At 40.3% G+C, this 15,701-nt stretch overlaps 1 protein-coding gene across 4 annotated transcripts in view; it reads left to right on the forward strand.

The window, feature by feature from the left end:
* The window catches only part of RAI14 (retinoic acid induced 14), a 142,303-nt gene that overhangs the window by 115,934 nt on the left and 10,668 nt on the right, over positions 1-15,701 (forward strand). For 3 of the 4 annotated variants that reach the window (XM_040495037.1, XM_040495047.1, XM_040495030.1), the window contains 8 exons: positions 3,616-3,673; positions 4,406-4,476; positions 6,970-7,076; positions 7,768-7,946; positions 8,203-8,231; positions 9,303-9,389; positions 10,320-10,406; positions 12,967-13,021. In XM_040495037.1, the coding sequence (XP_040350971.1) occupies positions 3,616-3,673; positions 4,406-4,476; positions 6,970-7,076; positions 7,768-7,946; positions 8,203-8,231; positions 9,303-9,389; positions 10,320-10,406; positions 12,967-13,021 (673 nt within the window). The remainder of the gene's footprint in view (positions 1-3,615; positions 3,674-4,405; positions 4,477-6,969; positions 7,077-7,767; positions 7,947-8,202; positions 8,232-9,302; positions 9,390-10,319; positions 10,407-12,966; positions 13,022-15,701) is intronic. The other variant, XM_040495052.1, reaches the window with a different exon arrangement.

A 15,701-nucleotide genomic window follows, 5' to 3' on the forward strand; every position in this document is an offset into this window, starting at 1 on the left:
AGCAATTGCACTGATAGGGAAGAAGATCCTCATCAGAATTTGGAGTGTCTTCCTGGGATCCAGCCTTTTTCTTGCCTTTATTCAGCTCCTTGTGTCCTTTTCTGAGAGACTTGTACCCTTTACATAATCAGTTTAAAAACTGTTTTTCTTGCGATTGGAGATGCTTGCAATATAGGATCTCCAGTATCCTAATAGCCTTTCTTTCAGTAATTGGTAGAACACAACTCTTTTTGAGAAACAAAATTTCAACCTTTATTTCCTTGTGTGTAACTTTAAATGTGCCTTTAGTTCTTAGTTTTTTGCCGAGGTTCTTGGTTTTATTCCCCTTTATAATTTGAAGCCAACTCCCTGGTTTGATAACCTGGCCAGTTTATAATGATCATCTGTACGACATCTGTAAATCTTGAAAGATGGGGGACGACATCTGTAAATCTTGAAAGATGAATATTTAATGAAAGCCCAGTAGCGGCCCATACTGTAACATCCAGCCATTGCCAGTCAGCGTGCAAGCTGGTTGTTTTCAGGAACAGCACAGAGCCATAAAATATGTGTTTGGAGTGCTATCTCTTCTGTTGAGCTGTTGTCTCAGCCTTCACAGGCACTGTGTGGGACCCAGCATCTTGCTTTAATTTGGCTCTTCGATTCTAATGCAGAAATGTGGTCACATTCTTCAACTTGTCCTGCTCTGTTGGTCACACAGCTTCTTGTCTTGCGTTATGTGACGCAAGCTGCCACCAGTGCCAGGAACGCAAACCTTAACAGGCCTTTGAAGTGAAATTCAAGAAAAACAGATCAACATCTGTGATTATTATTATTTTTATTATTATTATGAGGCTCCCCTCTGAGAACAATTAAAGTAGAACTTCCCTGCTTTCTCTGAGGCCCGGCACCTTGAATAAATGACAATCATGGACTTACCCAAGTGCACTGCCTCCATACCCTTGGTCTTGCCTTAATTTTTTTTTTTGTTAACTTATTTGTATCTTAAATCTCTGTTCTCATTCTGGCTTGGCTATCCAGGCTTTGCATCTGGCTCTGATTTTCAGGAAGAATGAACTTGACAGGCTGGAAATCCTCATGGGCAAGGACCAGATATTCTAGCCTCTAATGTAATTTTATATCTGGTTATGCAAATGGATTGGTTCTTCTCTGGAATCTTTGAAGCCTTTAAACACTTCCTTGTGCTATTCTAAAATTAGGCCAAAGCATGGTAAGTCGTAACTTGATCTCCGTTCCTCTTACCACTGAAGGGCAGACAGACATTTCACTCTTAACATTGCCTGTTCTTGACTCTAACTTGCAGACTTGCTGTTCTTCTTTCTGAATAGTTGTTAAAACCTGAGGCTTTGAATTTTTTTTTAATGTTTATTTATTTCTGGGACAGAACATGAGCAGGGGAGGGGCAGAGAGAGAGGGAGACAGAATCCGAAGCAGGCTCCAGGCTCTGAGCTGTCCGCACAGAGCCCGACGCGAGGCTCAAACTCACAAACCGTGAGATCGTGACCTGAGCTAAAGTCGGTCGCTCAACCTCCTGAGCCACCCAGGCGCTCCTAAAACCTTGAGGCTCTGATGTCCTCCTAATGGGTCGCTTTCCTTGGGTCCTGGACCTCTCCAGCCAGTTCTTCACTTCTGTCTTGGCATCCTCTGCCCTCTGTGATGTGACCCTTGTTGCCTCCCGCCCTCCCTCACTCTCTGCACTGGATCCTTTCTCTGAGCTCTCTAGGCCTTTGCTCTTACTATCTGTCTGCTGGAGATTCTTCTCTTCTCCAGTGGCTACCGTTTTAAAGTTTGCCTCCTCATGGCAGTGAGCGCAAACAGACCCTTGTGAGATTCTTCAAATTCAAATGAACTCTCCTCTTCCCCTGATAGCCCACTAGTCCCCCCCCCCCCCCAACTTTTAACAAGTGCCTCCTGGACACCGTGCCCTGTGTCAGGCATTGAGTATATTTTCACGAGCAGAGCATCCCTTATCCTGATGAAGCTTGCAATCTTGTAAACAAGTCCCCAAATGCATGTTACAAATTGCACCACATCAAGAAGAAAACTGACCAAGTACTGAGAGAGCTGGGTGTGGGGTGAACGATCAGGGAAGGGCTCGTGGAGGAGGTGATATTTAAGCCGAGAACTTTGGAAAGAGCCAAGGGGAAAGCATTCCAAGCAGACAGAAGAGCAAGTACAGAGGGCCTCGGGTAGGAAAGGCACTGGTCAGGGAGGAAAGAAAGCCTGGAGCCGAGTGAGCGTGGAGGAGAAAGAAGAGCATGGAGTGCAGGCCTGTGTGTCATGGCAGGCAGGCCGTAAGTCCTCTGAGCGCAGCATGGAACTGTGGAGGGCTTTTAAGGAAGGACCGGTATTCACAGTTTTAAAAGATCACTCTAGTTGTATAGAGAATAGAGGCGAGAGCAGAGCTGTGGAGCCCGCCAGGAGGCTGCCCCAGCTGTCTGCATGAGAAGATGCTGGCCTAGACTGGGAATGGGGAAAGAAAGAGTAGACCAGTATGTTTAGGTCACAGAATTGGCAGGACATGGTGGTGAATTAGATGGCAGAAGAGGAGGAGGAGAAGAAGTTAAAGGTGACTCAGTGGGAGTTTAGGACGGGCATTTGAGGTGCTTACATCAGAGCAGAAATGTGAAATAGGCAGTGGGTTATCAAGCCAGGCGCTTGGAGATGACGTTGCGTACAGCTGAGAACATATGCTCTAGCCCAGCGCATCTGGGTTTGAATCCTGGCTCTGCCATGTCCTGTGACTTGAGCAAATTATCACCTTCTCTGTATCTCAGTTTCCCCATCGGAAGATGGGAGTGATAATAGTGTCTAGCATTATCAGGAGCCTTAAAACAATGAAGAGTACCCAGTGCATAATAGCTAATATGTACTTAGGTTTGTTATTGCGAAGGTACACATTTGAGTCTTTAGCCTTTCGATGACATTTCAAGCTACGGGCATGAATGAGATTACCAAGAAGGAGAGCACCGAGGAACCCCAACATTCTGTGTTTGGCTCACGGAGGGGGAGTGGCCAGAGCAGTAGTGGGAACACCAGGCTAGTATGGGCGCTAGGAGCTAAGTGGAAGGACTGTTTGGAGAAGGGGGTGGATTGCGGTAAGAGGAGGACACAGATGTTTGTTGTCGTGGGAAACACGAAGGTTATTGGTGACTGTGGGGCCATCTCTGTGGAGTCTGGAGAACAGCACGCAACTGCAGTGGGTTTGGAAACGAGTGGGAAGCAAGGCAGCATGGATCGCATGTGGGCAGTTCTTTACAGGAACTTGGTTTTCTGAAGGGGGACTAGAGAATTAGGCAGGAAATGTGGGGGGAAAGACGGGACCAAGATGAGAACGCCTGGAGCGTATCTGTCAGCTGCCGGTGATGGGACGCTAGTGTGAGAGGGAGGACAGGACGGCCAATGCAGCAAAGAGGTGACCTTTTGCCTGGGTCCCGATTACTTGGAGAGGAGCTCCCCTCCCGATAGGAGACTGTAGGTCCTGGAGCACAGCAATTGGGGCCTATTCATATTTATTCTCTTCTTGATAAGACACATCACAACCTTGCAGGAAAAGGATGAACTCAACAGAGCGGAATGTTTATTATGTGTATTTATTTATTTTTTGTCTTCTAGTCAAAATGCCCAGCCGGAAGTGTGGACAGCTCTGGGAAAACAGCTTTACATTATGCAGGTGACTTTCATTCTCTTACTGATCCTCCTGCCGTAAGAAATACTCAGTTGTCCTTTTCCTCTTTCAAGCCATTTTCTTTACCATTTTATTTCTGAGGCTGTTGCCTGTCATCATTCCTGGAATTTCTGTCTCCCTCAGTTTGCAAAATGTGTAGGGTTTTATCAAAGAACACATCTAAAATTCATCAGTTGCCTGCCAAACTGTAAAAATTGCCATGGTTATTATATTTTAATTAATGTAAGTTTCTGGTTTAAGCTAAGAGATCTTCATAAGCATTTAGAGATTTCATGTAATATGTGATACAGATTTTTTTGATTTGGGGATCAAAAGAAACTCCCATTTTATTTCTCAGTGTTCTGTTTTACTATCTTGTCATTATCTGTCACACGGCTCCCAAGTAACAAAACGTCAACACCGAGCTCAGGGAGGGATGAGATTTATAAATTTCTATTAGTGCTAGCTGGGGCAAAGCTAAGTCCTACAAAATGCCAAACCAAATATTTGCACAAAGGCAACTGGCAGACAGTGGCTCTAGGTCTGGAAATTAACATTGAAATGTAACAGTAATTCGGAGCACCTTACTTAATCTTCCGGATACGACTTCTCTTCAGTGCAGCTAGTATAACATAGCAAACGGGGTGGAACACGAACTTCTCCGTCCTGGGTGCATGTGATGCCCCTGCTGGTGAGAGCTCCTGTGTGACGGGCTGTGTCTTTGTTTCCTTCCCTCAGCGGCACAGGGCTGCCTTCAAGCTGTGCAGGCTCTTTGCGAGCACAAAAGCCCCATAAACCTCAAGGATTTGGTAAGTATCCGGCGGCTGCTAGACGTGGAGATGCACACTGGCGTCTAGAGCACTGTGGGCTACCTCTGCAAGTCACTAAGACGTTTAGAGACCTCAGCATTTGGCGAAAGTCTAATGCGTTTCAACCTAGATCCTCTTCTGCAAAACGGATCCAAGTATTATCTCTATTGGTCTCTGAATTTAATGACACATTGAGAAGACATTTTGTGACATGCACTTCCTGATGTGTACATTTGTTTCTCAGGTCATCTTCCATCAACCTAAATGTATTAATAAGGCTTAATTTCTTGACTCTTAGAAGAAATAAGTCTAAATAGAAGTTCTGTCATTTCTGTTAACTTCCCGTGTATCATCTTGGGTACTCCTGGTTAGGATTTCCCAACTCTGAAAACCACTTCTAGCCTGTTTAACCTTGCTGGGCTACTCTGAGAATAAATTTACATGCCAGTCACTCCTGACTGCAAGTTTAAATGTCCTGCCATAGCATAGAAATTATATGCTATGCATGCATTATATGCTACGCATGCATTAAACCTAATGGGAATAGTGTTATGTGAGTGTATAGAATTGTAGATAAATTCCTACTCCCTGAATCTCAGTACTTCATAACCAGAAAGTATTGTAACTTCGCAGAGATAATTTTTTAGAAATGTGTCTGAAATTCTATTTTAAACGGAGATTTAGTCTTTAAGCAGCAATTGTATTTTTCAAAATAATTGGACATATTGTAATTTATTTTTTTTCCTTTGCCTACTTGAATACATCTACCTTAAAAGTTACTATCAACTGCATTTGGGAGGTATGTTCCAAGGAATAAGCAGAATACAAGCTTCTCTTGAAGCTTTTGTATCATTTGAGTTAGGACCCCTTCACCCTAAGATTGTGGAAATAGTCACCTATGTATTCTTCTAGTATTTTTTCACTTTTTTTCTGTTGTAATGTTTACATTCTTCATCACCTTACATGGTTTGTATATGAGTTGGGATCTCATTTTCTTATTTTATTTTACTTTATTTTTATTTTTATTCCAGTGTAATAAACGTACAGTGTTATATTAGCTTCAGGTATATAACATAGTGATTCAACATCATTTAAAAAAATTTTTTTAATGTTTATTTATTTTTGAGAGGGAGCAAGACAGAGCATGAGCAGGGGAGGGGCAGGGAGAGAGGGAGACACAGAATCCAAAGCAGGCTCCAGACCCCGAGCTGTCAGCACAAAGCCTGATGCAGGGCTTGAGCTCATGAACCACGAGATCATGACCTGAGCTGAGGTCAGATGCTTAACTGAATGATCCACCCAGGTGCCCCTCTACAGCACTTTTTTAAAGGATTGCCAATTGTCATATTAAATGATTCTTTCCATTGATCTTTATCTAGTCATGTGCCAAGCATAGGCAAACTCTTAATGTTCCATTCTGGTACTTGTAAGGTTATGAAAGCATGTACTTTGCAAGGGAATAGTAGAAGGGATAGTAGGATGCATGTAGTTTGCTTGGAAGAAGCTGCTTGGAGGGCAGCGGACCTACTGCTGCCCTGTGGAAACAAGTCCTCCTGTTCTTCAAAGCCATCCCCCAGTAAACATGATATGCTTGCCTGGAGCCTTTACATACTTGATGTTCCACTCTCTGTCATGTCGCTGCCAGACTGAGGGTTGGTCACTGAAGGGAAAAAGCAGCCCATGAGGCTGAGGTTCCTGAGAAAAAGCTAACAGTCAGTGCAATTCCTTAAGAAGAGGTCTGTTGAACTACTAGGTGTTTATCCAAAGGATACAAAAGTGCTGATTGGAAGGGACACATGCACCCCAATGTTTATAGCAGCATTATCAACAGTAGCCAAATTATGGAAAGAGCCTAAATGCCCATCGACTGATGAATGGATAAAGAAGATTGGGGTGTGTGTGTGTGTGTGTGTGTGTGTGTGTGTGTGATGGAATATTACTCGGTGATCAAAAAGAATGAAACCTTGCCATTTGCAGCAACATGGATGGAGCTAGAGTGTGTTATGCTGAGAGAAGTAAGTCAGAGAAAGACAAGTATGATATGATTTCATTCATGTGGAATTTAAGAAACACAACAGATGAACATAGGGGAAGGGAAGGAAAAATAAGATAGAAACAGAGAGGCAAACCATAAGAAACTCTCTTAAACACAGAGAACAGTCTGAGGGGTGCTGGAGGGGAGGCAGGTGGGGGGATGGGCTAAGTGGGTGATGGGCATTAAGGAGGGCACTTGTTGGGGGTGAGCATTGGGTGTTATATGGAAGTGATGAATCACTGGGTTCTCCTGAAACCAATACTACACTGTATGTTAATTAACTTGAATTTAAATTAAAAAAAAATGCTATGCTGAGATGTCATGGCAGCCCTATCGGGACACAAACTGTCATGGTGGCAGGACAGTTCAGGAATAAAATGTACAAAGAACAAGGCAATTCTGTATGCAATTCTGGCATTTAGGATCGTAGTTAAAATCAATCTACATTTGTCTCCTAGGATGGGAATATACCACTGCTTCTTGCAGTACAAAGTGGCCACAGTGAGGTCTGTCGCTTTCTCCTGGATCATGGAGCAGACATAAATTCCAGGGACAAAAATGGAAGGTACCACCAAAATAGAAATCATGGGATTTCAGTGATATCTACATTCTGGAAGCCTCAAAATATTACAGCTATATTTTAGATCATTTGTAATAAAGTGTTTTTAATTTTTTCATTTTCTGCCTTTTTTTTTTTTTTTAAAGTTAGCCCTATACCCACCATGGGGCTCGAACTCATGCCTCTGAGATCAGGAGTCACACGCTCTACTGACTGAGCCGGCCAGATGCCCCTTCTGCCTCTTTTGATAATCGAGAATCTGTTTGACATAAAAAAAATTTCCCCTAGACCTCTGTGATGCGATTATTAAATACTGAAGTGACTAGGCCATTTCCGATGGCTTTTCATGCAAAATTAAACATATTGGCTGCTTTTAAAAATAGTCCTAATGATGTATAGATACTTTAAAATGCTTGAGGTGAAAGGTGCCATCATATTATGATTGGTGCCAATCATATTAAATTCCATCATATTTAGAAGATTATGTCTATATTATTTGACCTTAAATGGTTTAATGTTTTGATTCAATCTGAAGTTAAAAAAACACCCCTAGGTTCATCTCACTAGCAGTCCATTAAGTGTATATATTTAACTGTACTTCCTCTTTCTTTCCTTGTTTTCAGGATAAGTGATTTCTCAGAAAAGTGTTTCCCCATTTTGGTTGTATTAATTTGGTATCTCTTTTTTTTTTCTTTAGAACTGCTCTCATGCTGGCCTGTGAGATCAGCAGCTCTAATATTGTGGAAGCCTTAATTAAAAAGGGTGCAGACCTAAACCTTGTAGATTCTCTTGGACACAATGCCTTACATTATTCCAAACTCTCAGAAAATGCAGGAATTCAAAGCCTTCTATTATCAAAAATCTCTCAGGATTCTGGTATGTGAAAGAAAATAGTCAGTGTTGTTTTAAATTTATCCACTCCATTTTCCCCAAAGGGTAAAGGAATGTGCACAATATGATCTATTTTATTATTCTTTTAAACATATTCTTGAAGAAAAATGTAGTGTTAAATACTGTGTTTGTTGTGTGTATGGGTGTGAGTGTGCATGTGTGTATCTCCCACCCAAAGTAGATGTGAGTCATGGTTCTTACCTTTATTTATTTATTTTTCCCCCCACTTTTTCCTCTATAGATTCAAAGACACCAACAAAACCAAAGCAGGTATTTATCTTTGGGGGAGAGAATTTTTTTTGGCCATCATAGCTTGTGGGAATTTGAAAATGTTCTGATTAAACCACTCTGTGCTCCACTAGAAAAGTGATAAAAACTATGTTGAAAATGCTTAAGGAGTAAAATATCTTTAGAATAGATGATTCATTGTTAGAAGGTGGTAACTGTTTTCTTAATGGTTTACCCTGTTTCCAAAGCATGTGACTTTAAACTTGCTACTTAAATATTCATCTTTTTCGGAAATGTACTAATATTTTCTGTTGTGAAAATGTTTGGTTAGCTCTGCGAAGGAACAACAACAATATTTTAAATGCTTGTGTATCCCATGGATTATAGACCTCTATCCATGAGAGTGTTAGATATTTAATGAATATAAGAGGGTTAGCTTTTCCTTTCATTTTAATTGGAACTTTTCTAAAATGTTGTTAGAGTTCTAGATAGAAATTGAGAAGATTGCCCTATTATTTTGGAGTTTTTTCCTAAAAACATTGTCACCATTGTTTACTTTTTTGATGAGATGTATAGTTGGCGGTTACATTTATTTACTTACACATCAAAGGTTTTGAAAAATTATCATAGACAGGAAATAGCCAATACTGAATTTATTAGGTACTAACTGTGTCACTTATTTATCCATAACCTTCAGAGAAGACGTTTCCGCTTGCCCCCATATTGACATTCTTTTTAAAAAGGAGTGGAAGTAATGCAAAGGTGGAGGAAATACCACTGCTTTGCATTAAGATGGCTAGACTATCATTGTATTCCGGGTTCTAAATTGGGGCAGGCAGCTCCCCATCCTCTACTTTCCCAATTCTCTACACCAACTTACTCTGGTTTTGTCTTGTGTTTTTTATTTTCTGGCTATTAAAGCATGGGCTGCTGGAAGAAAACTTGAAGCATGCATATTACTTATTTTTATGTTGGTAGCAGATGTCAGATCTTATTGAAGTAAGAAATGCATGAACTGTTGAGGTTTTTCTCATTTGTTTGATGAAGCTGTTTGTTCAGACTTTACTAACCGAACTAACCCACCTCCATTCTTTGGACTGTGATAACTTCCAGCATGATCAAGTCTCTAAAATAAGCTCAGAAAGAAGTGGAACTCCAAAAAAACGCAAAGCTCCACCACCTCCTATCAGTCCTACCCAGGTAAAAACAAAAGTAAACCAACATTGAACAAACATAGGACAACAACAAGAAAAAGCCATGATTTTGTCATTTTATCTTTAGGCCAAAATGAAATGTTTAGAATTGACTCTTAAATGCACATTTAAAATTTTCTTTACTGGTTTTAAATTACAGATAATGGCATGAAAGATTTTGATTATTAGTATGTAAATAATGTTGATTCTTATTTAGTGCAAGGCTGGGGAATTGAACAGGATCTTTTTTTTAAAGCCTCCAGGAAAAAAAAAAAAAAAAAGAAAAGGAAAGAAAAGAAAAGAAAGAAAAGAAAGAAAGAGCCTGAAGGAAATTTCTCAAAATCTTAGGACAGAAACTTTTTCCTTAAGTGAAGCTCAGTCTACTTTTAGTAGCTCACATGAACAGCTCAAGTGAAGGCGGGGAGAATGGGTAGCTGGTGAGGCAGTTAATTGAAAATGAATTTTAGCTGGTTTCTCAAAATTCTGTTCAAATATATTTGCCTTTCTAATTACATTGAAGGTTGGCTAATATTAAAAGCAGGTTTCATTTCTGAGCTTATAGTGACTATTACATATAGGAGGAAGCTCGAATGTCTATGAAATCTCTCAAATAGTTGAGAGGAATATCTCCTCTGATAAGTTATGTTAAATATGTTAGCATATTCATCAGTAATATTCCCAACATGCCACAGAAGTTTTATAGATTTTGAAAATTGCTTCCAGTAAATATAGGAAGAAAGTTAGTTATACTCTGCAAACTTCCAAAAAGTACTTGAGGTGCCATATTAAATAGAAGATACCCTTGGATTAAGTGAAACTAAGGATGGTTACTGTTAGATTTATTTGCATTGGTTAAATAGGCTAATCCTTTGCACTGGAGAAGAAAAGTCTTTGAAAAAACGTTCTTTATCTGTGATTTTCATTTTGTTTTTTTAAGTTGAGTGATGTGTCTTCCCCAAGATCAATAACTTCAACGCCACTTTCGGGAAAGGAATCTGTGTTCTTTGCTGAACCACCCTTCAAGGTATTTCCTGTCTATGTTCAATTTATTTTGAATTTTAAGATACATAATAGACATGATTTAAGTGGTACAACATCGGACAAAACAGAATAGACTTCCCAGTGATTGATTGACAACCTTTTCATCACGAAGCACCCCTCAGTTATTTCTTCTGGCATGGACTCCACACAAAAAAAGTAGAATGAATAGATTACATTCCATAAGTAATACCTAATTTTCTTGATTTTAAAAAAAGGGACAAAGATAAGAACTTAACTGATAACCAATCTTCTTACTAAATCGAGTTGATATAATGCCCATCAAAAAGAAAGAAATGAGGATTGTTCTCTGGTGTCTTACTGACAAGTAATTGTATATTTGTAATTAAACTTTTCCTGACTATAAAGCTAATATGCATTAATTTTAAAAAATCCTTTCTACCTAATTCTCTAAATTTCTTGTTGGAAGGTATTTTAGGAAATGGGAGGATATTTTCATTTACTGTCTGTTTACCTAACCATCACTAGGAAATTATGCTTGGAAAGAAAATAAAATTTCTAATTGTTAAAATGAAATTGCAGTGGAATAATTGTATACTTCTTTCCCCCATCTAAGAATTACTGAAGATAAATTACTTTTTTTTTTAAGTTTATTTATTTTGAGAGAGACAGAGATAGCGTGTGTGGGAGAGGGGCAGAGAGAGGGAGAGAGAGGATCCCAAGTAGGCTCCGCCCTGCCAGTGCAGAGCCCCATGCAGGGCTTGAACTCACAAAACTGTGAGATCATGACATAAGCCAGAACCAAGAGTCAGGTGTTTAACTGACTGAGCCACCCAGCAGCCCCAAAATAAATTATCTTTTAACTTGGATGTACAGTGATCTGAAAAAGATCCCGTCAACCTAACATTTCCCACACTTTAACTAGATTTTATTAATAAATTCTTAATATGAATACCTAAATGAGGAAAGGAAAGGAAGTTATACTTTTACAATTAGTACCCTAATGTCTTCTAATATGATTGTGGCTCAAAGGATGCAGTGCATTCCAGAGAAGAATAAATTTCAATTTTCAGCATTAGAGTGTAAAAAGCCTTTCATTTCTTTTTAAAAAAAATCTCAAAAAGATAAAAAGTGACACCATTTCAAATGGCTAAAGTTTAAGAAGTGTATTTTTACATGGTGGTGATGATGTGGAGGAACTAGAATTATCATACTCTGTTGGTAGGAATGTAAAGTGGCAAAACTACTTTGGAAAACTGACAGTTTCTTTAAAAGTTCATCACACACCTAACATATGATCTAGCCATCCACTCACTGATGTTTTTACAAGAGAAATGAAAACTTATGTCTCACAAAGTTGTATACACAAAAGTTTGCAGAAGCTTTATTCACATATCCCCAAACTGGAAACAATCCAAATGTCCTTCATAAGCAGCATCATGGGTGAATCTGAAAATCATCACGCTGAGTGAAAAAAGCCCGACACATATTCATACCCATGACAGTCCATTTATAGGAATTCTAGCAAATGCAAAAAGGAGAGTGGAGGTTACCCGGGGATAGGGTGGGTAGGTATTGGCTGTGATGAAGCATGCAGAATCTTGTAGACCTAATGGACACCTTCTGTATCTTGGTTATCATGGTGGTTCCATAAGTGTGTACCTGTCAAAACTCAACCTGTAAACTTCAAATGGGTGCCATTTATTGTACTTTAAGATAGTTGAAAAAGAAAAATAAACATCTATTTTTATAAAGCGAAAAGGCAGCTTTTGTAAAGATAAGCACTTGCCAAAAATGAGCCACTTTATTTTTAGCATTTGGGCTTTTACAAAAGTTCCTTTGCTGAAAACTTCTCTCTCTCATCATAGTCCACCGCTCATCTAGATGAAACATAGTAATTTCTGGCAACTCATTGCATTTTGTTTTGAAATGAGAGTCTGGCTTTGAAGTTGCAAGAACTTTTGCAATGTATTTACAGACACATATTCAGGGGCAAAGGTTTAGAGGAGATCTTTAGGGGATTGTCAACCCATGATCATAAAATTTTGTATTCCCTTATAAAATTACCTTTATCTTCCCTGACAGGTCTTATTTACTACAAATTCTCTTAAAAATATTAATAAAAATATACTAATAACAGTTAATTTATAAAATAGTGAAGCTAAACCAGTATTTCTAATGTATTTTAATCAGTATATTATCCAGATAGGTAAGACTTGTATTTGTCTTCATTATGAAACTAATATTTGCCATCTCAGGTTTTAGGACATAGCCCACTAAGTTCACTATTACATAAAGTTATTATAATCTTAAAAGATATTTGTATTTTACTTACTAAATAAAGTTCCTGAAAACTATTTTGAGATCACACGCTCTGGAACCTCACGTTTTACAAATCATATCTCAGTAGATCATCATCACTTTTATTCACTTATATTTTAAAATATTCCCTTTCCTGGCGATTTTCTAACTTTTTTTTTTTAGAAGGAAACCTGTTCTGTGTAAACCCAGGAAAATTTGCTTGCTTCTTTTGTGGAATATCATATTCAGGAAAATTCTTTGAAGTCATTTTTGTGTTCCAACAGGCTGAGATCAGTTCTATACGGGAAAACAAATACAGACTAAGTGACAGCACGACAGGTAAGAGGAAGGGGCGTCTGTGTTCCTCTGACAGGTCTCTAGCCCACGTCCATTTACATACATCAAAGGTGCACACGGAGGAAGTGTGAGGAGGTCCGAGAACCCCGGGGGTGCCACCCTGGAGCTGCCAATACCACACAGGCTGACACTTTCCCCTGGATTTTAAGGAGCCCCTGAGCTCGGATGTGAAAACAAAAATATCTCTGTTTTCATTTGCCCCCAACTACTGTTAGCACTTCCTTCAGTGATGAATATAGACAATAATGCCCAGTGGTATTAGCAGACCAGTAGACTTTGCCAGCAGGAGAATTCGCAGGTAATGTCCTGTCACCTTACTGTTATCGCGGGTATCTTGAAATGTCATTTACAGTCTCTCTACTAGAAATATGGCATTAGACCTGCTGCTGTATTCTTGTTATTGGCACATTACGGAATCAGCTCTTAAATTACGTAGCCTGTGTCTTCTCTTTTATGTATTATAAAGCACTGTTTTGCGGTGAGGTCTGGGGCCACGAGCCGTCACAAGGGGCACTCCTCACCGCTGAGCAACAGGTTATTTCCTGAGGGAGAGCCAACTGAGCACTTCTGTGGCTGCACAGTCTAACTTTCCTAATGTGCATCTTAAATAGAGAAATGCAAAGACAGAGTGTTGAAATCACACACAGTCATCCTGTCTTCACCAAGACAGGGTTTAATTCATTGTCTTCAGAATCCATCCTAAGGTTACCCTCTAAGAATATAGTTCAGCACCCCCAGAATCCATTTAAAACGTTGTGTAGAGGGGCACCTGGGTGGCTCAGTTGGTTGAGCGCCCGACTTCAGCTCAGGTCATGATCTCACAGTTCGTGAGTTCGAGCCCCGCGTGGGCTCTGTGCTGACAGCTCAGAGCCTGGAGCTTTCTTCGGATTCTGCGTCTCCCTCTCTCTCTGCCCCTTCCCCGCTCATGCTCTGTCTCTCTGTCTCTCAAAAATGAATACACATTAAAAAAATTTTTTTAAATGTGTAGATTATTCCATTTTACTTTTTTTTTTAATTTTTTTTTTCAACGTTTATTTATTTTTGGGACAGAGAGACACAGAGCATGAACGGGGAAGGGGCAGAGAGAGAGGGAGACACAGAATCGGAAACAGGCTCCAGGCTCTGAGCCATCAGCCCAGAGCCCGACGCGGGGCTCGAACTCACGGACCGCGAGATCGTGACCTGGCTGAAGTCGGACGCTTAACCGACTGTGCCACCCAGGTGCCCCTCCATCTTACTTTTTAAAATTTTTATTTAAAAAAAATTTTTTTAATGTGTATCCATTTTTGAGAGAGAGAGTGTGAGCAAGAGTGAGCAGGGGAGAGGCAGAGAGAGAGGGAGACAGAGGATCTGAAGCAGACTCTGCTGAGAGTGGAGAGCCCCACGCAGGGCTCGAACTCATGAACCTTGAGATCACGACCTGAGCTGAAGTCGGAAACCCAACCAACTGAGCCACCCAGGCTGCCCCTCATTTTACTTTTTCAAAGTATATTTATTTTAGAGAGAGAGCGAGAGGGGGAGGGGCAGAGAGAGAAAGGGAGAGAGAAAGAATCCCAATCAGGCTTTGCACTGTCAGCACAGAGCCTGATGTGGGGTTCGAACTCACAAACTGTGAGATCATGCCCTGATCCAAAACCGAGTCAGACCCTTAACCGAATCAGCCACTCAGGTGCCCCTCATGGAGATTATTTCAACAGCTCCTTTTGCTTCAGCATTTAGTTTCTCGGCCTATGATTTCATAGGTGTTTGGAACTTTTAACTTACAGAATTTAGAAATATTAAACTTTCTAAATCTTGGCAGAGATCCAAGTTATTTGAACACTTCTTACATTGGATTCTTTAAAAACCATCCACTGTATTTTAGAAGTAATTTCTATTGCTTAGAATTACAGTCATGCTCTCAATCCTCTGGTTTATTCCAAACTTACCAGAAATCATGTCAAGGGGACTCCTTATAAAGCTGTGGGTAAGGAACCTGACATCAGAAGTAAGCATTTCTATGAAGAAATGTCATTTTGCATGCTTCCAAATTAAGATGAAAGTTTCCATCTTTGCATTAAATGGCTGTGAGAAAATAATAAAATTATAGTAAAAAATGTGCATCGGTGCTATTCAGATTGTGGTCTGTACAACTGTTCTGAGTTTGCACCAGGAAGTCATCCAGCTATACTGCTAAGCACACTGTTTTGTCCAGCAGACATTTTTTACCCCCATAGAAAGACTTTGTGCGTGAAGGAAGCGGTGCACTGAATGACATTCTGGGAGCAAGGCTCTTGTCTCAGTGAGCACTTTGAGTGGCAGAGCTTTAGATGCTATTTCAGTGTGGTAATCAGTAGGATGTCAAAAAGTTGTGGTTTACCAGCAGTGGGATTGTGGGGTTAAGAGGAGATGGGTGCACACTGGGGCGGGCCAGCAAACGCTGTAAGGAGGAGGCAGAGTTTGCCGTGGGTCCTGAAACCTGCCTACAAGGGACTTAGCCAAAGAGATGCTGCAAGGGCTATCAGATGGATGAAAGATTAAGGAAGCAGCCTTGTGTCGAAATATAGAGGGTATGATGGAAAGTTTGAACCTGAGGAAGATGTGATGCTAGAAATCATGGGTCAGTGGCACCTAGGTGGCTCAGTCGGTTAAGCGGCCGACTTCGGCTCAGATCATGATCTCG

Source organism: Herpailurus yagouaroundi, unplaced genomic scaffold (genome assembly GCF_014898765.1).
Source record: "Herpailurus yagouaroundi ecotype Mexico unplaced genomic scaffold, PumYag 29, whole genome shotgun sequence".
NCBI classification, from domain to species: Eukaryota; Metazoa; Chordata; class Mammalia; order Carnivora; family Felidae; genus Herpailurus; species Herpailurus yagouaroundi.